The sequence below is a fragment of the Ranitomeya imitator genome, chromosome 1, assembly GCF_032444005.1.
Source record: "Ranitomeya imitator isolate aRanImi1 chromosome 1, aRanImi1.pri, whole genome shotgun sequence".
NCBI lineage: Eukaryota > Metazoa > Chordata > Amphibia > Anura > Dendrobatidae > Ranitomeya > Ranitomeya imitator.
In genome coordinates this window covers 703,288,790-703,301,310 of record NC_091282.1, presented here as the reverse complement: position 1 = coordinate 703,301,310, position 12,521 = coordinate 703,288,790, and the positions used below count along the sequence as shown (strand labels likewise).

At 43.3% G+C, this 12,521-nt stretch overlaps 1 protein-coding gene across 1 annotated transcript in view; it reads left to right on the top strand.

Moving 5' to 3' along the window:
- The window catches only part of FNTB (farnesyltransferase, CAAX box, subunit beta), a 92,801-nt gene that overhangs the window by 22,260 nt on the left and 58,020 nt on the right, over window positions 1-12,521 (top strand). The window contains exon 2 of the mRNA XM_069731735.1: window positions 4,793-4,857. Within this exon, the coding sequence (XP_069587836.1) occupies window positions 4,793-4,857 (65 nt within the window). The remainder of the gene's footprint in view (window positions 1-4,792; window positions 4,858-12,521) is intronic.

The following is a 12,521-nucleotide window of genomic DNA, read 5'->3' as shown; positions in this document are numbered from 1 at the left end:
TTTTTTATTTTTCCCTAACTAAGGGGGTGATGAAGGGGGGTTTGATTTACTTTTATAGCGAGTTTTTTAGCGGATTTTTATGATTGGCAGCCGTCACACACTGAAAGACCCTTTTTATTGCAAAAAATATTTTTTGCAATACCACATTTTGAGAGCTATAATTTTTCCATATTTTGGTCCACAGAGTCATGTGAGGTCTTGTTTTTTGCGGGACGAGTTGACGTTTTTATTGAAAACATTTTTGGGCACGTGACATTTTTTTATCGCTTTTTATTCCGATTTTTGTGAGGAAGAATGACCAAAAGCCAGCTATTCATGAATTTCTATTGGGGGAGGCGTTTATACCGTTCTGCGTTTGGTAAAATTGATAAATCAGTTTTATTCTTCGGGTCAGTACGATTACAGCGATACCTCATTTATATCATTTTTTTATGGTTTGGTGCTTTTATACGATAAAAACTATTTTACAGAAAAAATAATTATTTTTGCATCGCTTTATTCTCAGGACTATAACTTTTTTATTTTTTTGCTGATGATGCTGTATGGCGGCTCTTTTTTTGCGGGACAATATGACGCTTTCAGCGGTACCATGGTTATTTATATCTGTCCTTTTGATCGCGTGTTATTCCACTTTTTGTTCGGCGGTATGATAATAAAGCGTTGTTTTTTGCCTCGTTTTTTTTTTTTTTTTCTTACGGTGTTTACTGAAGGGGTTAACTAGTGGGACAGTTTTATAGGTCGGGTCGTTACGGACGCGGCGATACTAAATATGTGTACTTTTATTGGTTTTTTTTTTTTTTTAGATGAAGAAATGTATTTATGGGAATAATATTTTTTTTTTTTTTTCATTATTTTGGAATATTTTTTTTTATTTTTTTTACACATTTGGAAAATTTTTTTTTTTACTTTTTTACTTTGTCCCAGGGGGGGACATCACAGATCAGTGATCTGACAGTTTGCACAGCACTCTGTCAGATCACTGATCTGACATGCAGCGCTGCAGCCTTCACAGTGCCTGCTCTGAGCAGGCTCTGTGAAGCCACCTCCCTCCCTGCAGGACCCGGATCCGCGGCCATCTTGGATCCGGGGCTCGAGCAGGGAGGGAGGTGAGGAGACCCTCGCAGCAACGCGATCACATCGCGTTGCTGCGGGGGGCTCAGGGAAGCCCGCAGGGAGCCCCCTCCCTGCGCGGTGCTTCCCTGCACCGCCGGCACATCGCGATCATCTTTGATCGCGGTGTGCCAGGGGTTAATGTGCCGGGGGCGGTCCGTGACCGCTCCTGGCACATAGTGCCGGATGTCAGCTGCGATAAGCAGCTGACACCCGGCCGCGATCGGCCGCGCTCCCCCCGTGAGCGCGGCCGATCGGCTATGACGTACTATCCCGTCCAGGGTCAGATAAGCCCAGGGCACCTCGACGGGATAGTACGTCTAAGGTCACAGAGGGGTTAAGGTCAAAATAGGCTGGGTCATGAAGGGGTTAAAAACCTTCTCTCTTAAAACTTTACTATTGGTCGCCCTTACCTCAGCACGTAGGGTTAGTGACATGCAAGCTTTATCTGTCAACCCTCCTTTCACTCAAATCCTGGACGACAGGATAGTCCTCAAAACTGATCCAGCCTACCTCCCAAAAGTAGCTTCCTGATTCCATAGAGCTCAAGAAATATCCCTTCCCTCCTTTTGCCCTAACCCCCAAAACGAGCAGGAAGAATCCCTACACACATTGGATGTTAGGATATGCTTGATACGCTACATGGAAGCCACTAGGGAGTGTAGGGAGGATAGATCTCTTTTTATCTGTTTCCAGGGTCCCCAAAAGGGGAAGAAATCATCAAAAAGCACCATAGGCTGATGGCATCTCTGATCCATCTTGCTATCGTACTCATCATGTGGGGTATGAATTCCGGTAGAAATCAGAGCACACTCAACGAAAGCCGTAGCGACCTCCTGGGCGGAGAGGGAAGGTGCTTCAATTGATCAGATATGTATGGTCTTCACCCTCAATATTCTTTAAGCACTATAGATTGGACCTTATCTCTTCCTCAGATCTCACCTTCGGGAAAAGGGTTCTGGAAGCGGTGGTCCCTCCCTAAATGTACAGTCTCTGCAATTCTCTCCGTGGTGCCGTCATGGGGGACAGAGAAAAATATAGTTACTTACCGATAACGGTATTTCTCTGAGCCCATGACGGCACCCGTACATTCCCTCCATTCACATAAGAGTGTGCACATTGATAGAATGTACCTATGCTAAACACCTAAGTAAATAGTCACGCGGTATCTCGGCTAAAGTCTTCAAGTAACGTTGATCTACATTCTGTTTTAACTTAAGCTCCCATCATGCTCTGTAAACAACTGATGCGGGAGAGAGGTACCGCCTTTTTATCTGTAGGTTTCCTGTCCTTGGTGGACGGATCCCTCTCTCTCCGTGGTGCCGTCATGGGCTCAGAGAAATACCGTTATCGGTAAGTAACTACAAATTTTTTTTTTAATTCTAAAACTTTTTTGGTACCTATTTATTTGATTTACGGTAAAGCATTAAAAATAGTTATGTATAAACTCGACAAGTAAACCACGTTTGTTATCACTACATCCATTACGACCCAAGCTCTAAAACTGCCATAACCCATACGATGAATGCCATGTAAAAAACTAAAATAAACAGTGCTAAAATGTAAAAAAAAAATACTTGGGGTATGTGCAGATGATCGCTGTGTACTTGTGCAGCGTCCAACCCACAGCGTCCAGATATTACAGCATAGTGTATGGGATTTCCACTATGCGTCCACAGACACCCGCAGGAACATACCCTTAGTGTTTCAGAGAGTGTACATATTTTGGAACATTCAGTCTTTGTTACATCATTTAAGACTCTTATGGTCTGTAGGATACTATCTATTCGTATTTATGCTCACCCGTTTGAGTATATGTCGGCACCCCACAATTAGGTAACCAGTACAGCCCAGCTCCATTCCCTGTTTGGAGGTGACCACACCAAATCGTTGGGAAATGCTTGGTGTCTGACCCCCGCTGATCTTATATTGGTGATCTATCCCAAGGATTCTGTTAATTTAAATCGTAGGGATTGTGGAGCCCCTTAAGATGCCCTTTTTACTTTTGGCATGTGATTTGCCGATCCACTTTACTGCAACAGCTATTTGTTTCTAATGTAAAAAAAATGAATGAAGGACAAGTTTGTATTTACATAGAATATAACGGATAACAGATTAGACACATAGGTATCGGCTTTCATACATTTGTGCACATATCCCTTTTGATTAAATTGTTAACAGGATGCAAAAAGCAGTCTGTGCCTCTCATTCTATTAAAAAAAAAATGCTTGTTTATTGTAGTCTATGGAAAATTTTTGTACCGTAATTGTTTTCATATGTTAGCATTTTTTTTTTATTTCCCAGAAACAAGTTGCATGATTTCCTACTGCTACTGACCCATATTTCATTTGAAATTTGAAAAAAATGCAAATTAATGCAACGTGTGTAGAAGGGGAAAAAAAGTTGACTTGCACTTGAATCCTCTTACACTGGTTTTAATATGAACTTTTTTTTTTGTTTACAAAATTAAAAACGTGAGCTTGTTTTTAAAAAGTACAAAAACCTGGTGTGAAAGGAGCCCAACTAAGTACTTATTGTATGTATTATTATTTGTGACTGATAATCAAGTTATTTGGCTGTTTGTGAGCTAATGGCGTTTCACAGCACATCACGGCGCATTAAGCATCCTGCAATACTCATCCTGATTTCTGGGGGACACAGATTTTGCCTTGAATCTGCAGCAAAATCCACATATGTTAGACCCTATTTATATGTCAGTGTTTATGTGCTTCTCTTGGTTTTGGCTTGAAGAGAAGGTGATGGTTTTTATTTTCTCAACATTACATTCCCTTCTCTTCTCATTGTGCAGTGCAGAATGTGGGTGTAGGGCATTTGGGGGAGACATTCCCAGCATTCATTCTGCTCACTCTGTTTGCCTGCTTCATGTACAATTTGTCCTTTTCTACATTTTTCCTCACGTAGTGCATATGCATTCAAAATTATCTGAGTTGATGTGATTTATATGGTCTTATAATGTAGAAATATAGCTGTAAGGTTAAAGCTAATCTGTCAGCAAACGTCTCAGTACAGCGTGTATATTTTAGATCTGATGTATTTACTTTAAAATTCCAAGTCTGAATCCCTGTATAAACTTGATAAGAGCATTTTATCAGTCCAACTATGATCCTTCTCAATCCAGCCAGAGTGACGGCTACAGCTTGTACTGAGCAGTGTGAGACCTCAGCAGGGAGGAGGTACACTGAGGAGCTGGCAATCCAGCTACGTGGTGGATGTTGTGCTTAACTCAAACGTCACTGATGTGCGGTGCAGATCCCGCATCATAAAACTGCAGCGATTTACAGTACAAGTAAATTTTTCAAAACTCCATTTTCGCATTGTGGGAAACAAATATGCATGAAATTAAAAGTACGATGTTGATTTCACATCTGCATGCTCATTCTTCTGTGGAGTTTCCTTGCCAATTTCACCCTATTCCACCCTTAGTACATAGTGTTTATGGATGAAATTGGTTCCTTTAAAAAAAAAAAAAAAAAAAAAAAAAGTAGCCTTGTTGTTCTGGATTCAGTCAGTACACTTACCTCATCAGGACGAATTGATCTATTAATGTATGCGTTTCATATTGTGAAGTCTGGAGGCAGATTAATTGTAAAATATAATATTGCCCCTTGCTATATTGCCATGAAACATTCCGTTATTATTATTATTTATTTATTTTTTACAGAAAAAAGTTGAGAGTTCAGTGGGTATCATCTTTGCTACTGTCAAACATCATCAAGAAAGCATTCAGTAAGTAACACAATTTATTACATTTTCTGATGGTCTAAAGTCCATTCTAGTTATGTAATTATTCCTTTACTTGTGGTTCACATTGAGGATTTTTTTTTTCTTAAATCCAAATCTTACTACTAGTAATAGTTTAACAATTTGAGGGGGAAAAAATAGGCAGATGATTCTCCCTTGTGCTATATATAGTCCAGCTCTCCCCGTGGCCTTATTTGCATTATTTTTATTACAGACCTATACGCTTTGTTACATGCAATGGTAAGGACATTGTAACTGTAAACACCACACATCTGTCCCCATGATTTGTCAATCTGTAGGAATTGTCTGCATCTTCCTAAAAGCAAAGAGTTTGTAGCAATTCTGCACAGGACATAGGGTTTGGTCTCCTGCCGATCAGTTTTTAGTAGGTGTCTGGGGAAAGGGCACAATGTAACCCTCAAACGGTAATTCCCAAAGTACATTGTGCCCCCTATGCCCAGTCCCTTCATGACCTATGGGGCTGCTGGAAATAGCCGAGCAATGCACTCGGCAGTCCCATGCTAAGTGAATGGAACAGATGCAGAGCAAGCGTATCTCCGCTCTCTTCTGGGGTTTCAGAGCTCCGGAAGACTGGGGATTCTAGCTGTCGGACCCCCATCAATCAGCAAGTTAAAAGTCTGTAACCCCCTGAAATGCAAATTAACTTATATAGAGGATTTGACTCTATAAAGTTTGGATCAGCATAGTGTTTTACAGGCCAAGAAATCCTACTTTTATTTTGTATGCAAATGAGGACCATTCTGTGTACTATTACAGCCAACAATTTGCATATTTAATTTTAGCACTCTCCCTGAACCTGGTTGCTTGCCTAGAATGAGCTTTGCCTAAATTGATCCACATTTGTGTGCACTGACACTGAAGGAACCTAGGGTCGTGCACGCCGTAAGTATGGACATGCTGTAATCCTGGACTCCTGCCTGCGGCCACCGCTCACTGCACTAATACACCTGGAAGTGTAGCGACCATGTGGCTTCAAAGAGGAGTCGGGGATTGGCGCGCACTGTGTGTGTCAGTGTGTAGGAACGTGTATTGGGCGCTTTCAATCAAGATCTGCTAAAGTGCTTGATATGCATATTGGAGGGTGTTGCAGGCAGACTCCATTAACCCCTTCATGACCCAGCCTATTTTGACCTTAAAGACCTTGCCGTTTTTTGCAATTCTGACCAGTGTCCCTTTATGAGGTAATAACTCAGGAACGCTTCAACGGATCCTAGCGGTTCTGAGATTGTTTTTTCGTGACATATTGGGCTTCATGTTAGTGGTAAATTTAGGTCAATAAATTCTGCGTTTATTTGTGATAAAAACGGAAATTTGGCGAAAATTTTGAAAATTTTGCAATTTTCACATTTTGAATTTTTATTCTGTTAAACCAGAGAGATATGTGACACAAAATAGTTAATAAATAACATTTCCCACATGTTTACTTTACATCAGCACAATTTTGGAAACAAAATTTTTTTTTGTTAGGAAGTTATAAGGGTTAAAATTTGACCAGCGATTTGTCATTTTTACAACGAAATTTACAAAACCATTTTTTTTAGGGACCACCTCACATTTGACGTCAGTTTGAGGGGTCTATATGGCTGAAAATACCCAAAAGTGACACCATTCTAAAAACTGCACCCCTCAAGGTACTCAAAACCACATTCAAGAAGTTTATTAACCCTTCAGGTGCTTCACAGCAGCAGAAGCAACATGGAAGGAAAAAATGAACATTTAACTTTTTAGTCACAAAAATTATCTTTTAGCAACAATTTTTTTATTTTTCCAATGGTAAAAGGAGAAACTGAACCACGAAAGTTGTTGTAATATTTGTCCTGAGTACGCTGATACCTCATATGTGGGGGTAAACCACTGTTTGGGCGCACGGCAGGGCTTGGAAGAGAAGGAGCGCCATTTGACTTTTTGAATCAAAAATTGGCTCCACTCTTTAGCGGACACCATGTCACGTTTGGAGAGCCCCCGTGTGCCTAAAAATTGGAGCTCCCCCACAAGTGACCCCATTTTGGAAACTAGACGCCCCAAGGAACTTATCTAGATGCATAGTGAGCACTTTGAACCCCCAGGTGCTTCACAAATTGAGCCGTAAAAATGAAAAAGTACTTTTTTTTCACAAAAAAATTATTTTAGCCTCAATTTTTTCATTTTCACATGGGCAACAGGATAAAATGGATCCTAAAATGTGTTGGGCAATTTCTCCTGAGTACGCCGATACCTCATATGTGGGGGTAAACCACTGTTTGGGCACTCGGCAGGGCTCGGAAGGGAAGGCGCGCCATTTGACTTTTTGAATGAAAAATTATTTCCATCGTTAGCGGACACCATGTCGCGTTTGGAGAGCTCCTGTGTGCCTAAACATTGGCGCTCCCCCACAAGTGACCCCATTTTGGAAACTAGACCCCCCAAGGAACTTATTTAGATGCCTAGTGAGCACTTTAAACCCTCAGGTGCTTCACAAATTGATCTGTAAAAATGAAAAAGTACTTTTTTTTCACAAAAAAATTCTTTTCGCCTCAATTTTTTCATTTTCACATGGGCAGTAGGATAAAATGGATCATAAAATTTGTTGGGCAATTTCTCCCGAGTACGCCGATATCTCATATGTGGGGGTAAACCACTGTTTGGGCACACGGCAGGGCTCGGAAGGGAAGGCGCGCCATTTGACTTTTTGAATGGAAAATTAGCTCCAATTGTTAGCGGACACCATGTCGCGTTTGGAGAGCCCCTGTGTGCCTATGCATTGGAGCTCCCCCACAAGTGACCCCATTTTGGAAACTAGACCCCCCAAGGAACTTATGTAGATGCATATTGAGCACTTTAAACCCCCAGGTGCTTCACGGAAGTTTATAACGCAGAGCCATGAAAATAAAAAATAATTTTTCTTTCCTCAAAAATGATTTTTTAGCCTGGAATTTCCTATTTTGCCAAGGATAATAGGAGAAATTGGACCCCAAATATTGTTGTCCAGTTTCTCCTGAGTACGCTGATACTCCATATGTGGGGGTAAACCACTGTTTGGGCACATGCCGAGGCTCGGAAGTGAAGTAGTGACGTTTTGAAATGCAGACTTTGATGGAATGCTCTGTGGGCGTCACGTTGCGTTTGCAGAGCCCCTGATGTGGCTTAACAGTAGAAACCCCCCACAAGTGACCCCATTTTGGAAACTAGACCCCGAAAGGAACTTATCTAGATGTGTTGTGAGCACTTTGAACCCCCAAGTGCTTCATAGAAGTTTATAATGCAGAGCCGTGAAAATAATAAATACGTTTTCTTTCCTCAAAAATAATTATTTAGCCCAGAATTTTTTAATTTTCCCAAGGGTAACAGGAGAAATTTGACCCCAATATTTGTTGCCCAGTTTCTCCTGAGTACGGTGATACCCCATATGTGGGGGTAAACTACTGTTTGGGCACATGCCGGGGCTCGGAATTGAAGTAGTGACGTTTTGAAATGCAGACTTTGATGGAATGGTCTGCGGGCGTCACATTGCGTTTGCAGAGCCCCTGGTGTGCCTAAACAGTAGAAACCCCCCACAAGTGACCCCATTTTAGAAACTAGACCCCCCAATGAACTTATCTAGATATGTGGTGAGCACTTTGAACCCCCAAGTGCTTCACAGACGTTTACAACGCAGAGCCGTGAAAATAAAAAATCATTTTTCTTTCCTCAAAAATGATGTTTTAGCAAGCATTTCTTTATTTTTACAAGGGTAACAGGAGAAATTGGACCCCAGTAATTGTTGCGCAGTTTGTCCTGAGTATGCTGGTACCCCATATGTGGGGGTAAACCACTGTTTGGGTGCACGTCGGGGCTCGGAAGTGAGGGAGCACCATTTGACTTTTTGAATACAAGATTGGCTGGAATTAATGGTGGCGCCATGTTGCGTTTGGAGACCCCCTGATGTGCCTAAACAGTGGAAACCCCTCAATTCTAACTCCAACACACCCCTAACCCTTATCCCAACTGTAGCCGTAACCCTAATCACAACCCTAACCCCAACACACCCGTAACCCCAACACACCCCTAACCCTAACCTAAGGCTATGTGCCAACGTTGCGGATTCGTATGAGATTTTTCAGCACCATTTTTGAAAAATCCGCGGGTAAAAGGCACTGCGTTTTACCTGCGGATTTACCGCGGATTGCCAGTGTTTTTTGTCCGGATTTCACCTGCGGATTCCTATTGAGGAACAGGTGTAAAACGCTGCGGAATCCGCACAAAGAATTGACATGCTGCGGAAAATACAACGCAGCGTTCCCGCGCGGTATTTTCCGCACCATGGGCACAGCGGATTTGGCTTTCCATATGTTTACATGGTACTGTAAACCTGATGGAACACTGCTGCGAATCCGCAGCGGCCAATCCGCACCGTGTGCACATAGCCTAATTCTAAAGGTATGTGCACACGCTGCGGAAACCGCTGCGGATCCGCAGCAGTTTCCCATGAGTTTACAGTTCAATGCAAACCTACTGGAAACAAAAATCGCTGTACACATGCTGCGGAAAAACTGCACGGAAACGCAGCGGTTTACATTCCGCAGCATGTCACTTCTTTCTGCGGATTCCGCAGCGGTTTTACAACTGCTCAAATAGAAAATTGCTGTTGTAAAACCGCATTGAAATGCGCAGAAAAAACATGGTAAATCCGCCATAAATCCGCAGCGGTTTAGCACTGCGGATTTATCAAATCCGCAGCGGAAAAATCCGCAGAGGACCAGAATACGTGTGCACATACCGAAACCCTAACCCTAACCCTACCCATAACCCTAACCCTACCCCTAACTCTACCCCTAACCCTACCCCTAACCCTACCCCTAACCCTACCCCTAACCCTACCCCTACCCCTAACCCTAGTTCTTACCCCAACCTTAGTGGAAAAAAAAAATATATTTTTTTTATTGTCCCTACCTATGGGGGTGACAAAGGGGGGGGGGGGGTCATTTACTTTTTTTTTTATTTTGATCACTGAGATATAACCTATCTCAGTGATCAAAATTCACTCTGGAACGAATCTGCCGGCCGGCAGATTCGGCGGGCGCACTGCACATGCGCCCGCCATTTTGGAAGATGGCGGCGCCCAGGAAAGAAGACGGACGGTCCCCGGGAGGCCAGGTAAGTATAAGGGGGGGGAGATCAGGGCACGGGGGGGCGTCGGAGCACGGGGGGGTGGACCGGAACACGGGGGGGGTGGATTGGGGCACGGAGAGGGGGATCGCTGTGCGGGCGGGTGGATCGGAGCACGGGGGGGGAATCGCTGTGCGGGGGGGGGGGAATCGCTGTGCGGGGGGGGGGGATCGGAGTGCGGGGGGGGTTTGATTGGAGCACGGGGGGTGTGATTGGAGCACGGAGGGAGCGGGCAGGCGGGCAGGAGGACGGGGGAGCGGAGCACAGGACCGAGGGGAGCAGACCGCAGATCGGGGGGCTGGGGGGGCGATCGGAGGAGTGGAGTGGGTGCAAATTAGTGTGTCCAGCCATGGCCGATGATATTGCAGCATCGGCCATGGCTGGATTGTAATATTTCACCATTTTTTTAGGTGAAATATTACAAATCGCTCTGATTGGCAGTTTCACTTTCAACAGCCAATCAGAGCGATCGTAGCCACGAGGGGGTGAAGCCACCCCCCTGGGCTAAACTACCACTCCCCCTGTCCCTGCAGATCGGGTGAAATGGGAGTTAACCCTTTCACCCGATCTGCAGGGACGCGATCTTTCCATGACGCATATGCTGCGTCATGGGTCGGAATGGCACCGACTTTCATGACGCAGCGTATGCGTCAAAGGTCGGGAAGGGGTTAAAGTTCTCACTTTTTTTTTTTTTTTAAATGCCACTGTCTGCAAGTAGTATAGTCTGCCCACGTCCTACAGAAAATTTCCACAATGTATAATGTTTGCGTAGTAATAATAAACAGGCAAATAATGGCAACTAAACAAATGCTTGTGTTGTGGGAGCCAGCCATCGCACTGGGCCTATAATCCTTTCTCTTTTGGTCAACACAATTTGGGTACATGTAAAACTATATACTGACGAGAGCATCTGAAACTTTATCTGCTATACAGTATGCTGCCTCCCAAAGCCGCACAGACTTGTTTTATGTCTCGCATCAGCAATATTTCATGTATGATGTTGTGCAGCTTCAGCGTAGGCTCTCTGTTCTGTAATAATTGCTTGGGAAGATGCGGAGTAGTTAGATCATCCTACGTTTCTATCTATAATGGCCAATTATTTAAAAAATCCCTTAAAGGGGTTTTCACATGATACTTTTTTTAAATTATCCTTCCACAGGATGAGTGTTAAATGTTTGATTACTGGGTGACTCGCCAGAAGTACCTGGTCTCAAACCCACCGTTTCCCCCGTCAATGCACAACATATCGAGTATTCAGTGATGCGTCAATCTCTCTGATACGGTCATTTGCATTGCTGTTTCCGTCCACCATGTAAATGTTGAATGCTGGAATTTGGGGATCGGGCTCCCCATTCTCACGACCATGGGGTCATGCAAACACTGTGATCATAAATGTTCTTGGATAACCCCCTTTAAACCTAAAATGCATGGCATATACAATAATGTAATAATGTAAGTTTAAAGGGTTTTACAGCTGATTAAATTTGTTAAAAAGACTGGAGCCAATTAAAAACTAACTTGGAAGAGGGTCTTTCCTAGTGCCAGTGATCCTATTCAGTAGTATCTATAATATAATGGTAGGAGTGTCACTTTGTCCAAAGCCTTTATAGCCTGCGCAGTCTGGACCCCACAGAGTTACGCATCCGGTGATGAGGATTGTGGCCCAGGAAATTGCGTTATGTGTAAGCACTGAAGGCATATTGTTATCTCCGGCACAACAACTTACCTATGAGGTATTGCCGCGGGCTCTCTTCAGGCCGGGACATGAATCCTCTGTCTGCAATGGCGCATGCGTATAGCGCGCTCGCCACCTAGGTGTAGAACGGGTTCAATAGCTAGCTAGGGTATGTTCACACTTGGCATTTTTTGCTGCATATTTCACACAAAGTACTTTGTGTGTAAAATATGCAGCATTTTCCAGTACCATCATTCATCAATAGATTTTTGAAAACTCATGCAAAACACGTATGAAGATACACTTTCTCCATAAGGCTGTGTGCACACTGTGCCTTTTTGATGCGTTTTTACCCGTGTGGAAATGGGCCAAAAACGCTATGGAATCCTTATGTAAGGTAATTCAATGACTATCCTGAAGTGTTGTGCACATGATGAGTAAATTTCCTTAACTATTTGCAGTGCATTTTTTTTTCTGCAGCATGTCAATTCTTTGTGCGTTTCTGCAGCGTTTTTCACCCATTGACTTCAATTGAGTCAGTCAAATCCGCAGCAAAAACACAGGTATAAAAATGTTTGTAAATTTGCTGAGTTTTTGTTTGCGTTTTTACCGGCTTCCTATGGTGTTTCCCATGCTGTCATCTGTGTGAGGCTATGTGCACACGTTGCAGATTTTGTTGCGGATCCGCAGCGGATCTGCAGCTGCGGGTCCTCAGCAGCTTTCCATGCGTTTACAGTACAATGTAAACCTATGGAAAACGCAAACCGCAGTGCACATACTGTTGAAAAACGCACGAAAACGCTGCGGGTTACATTCTGCAGCATGTCAA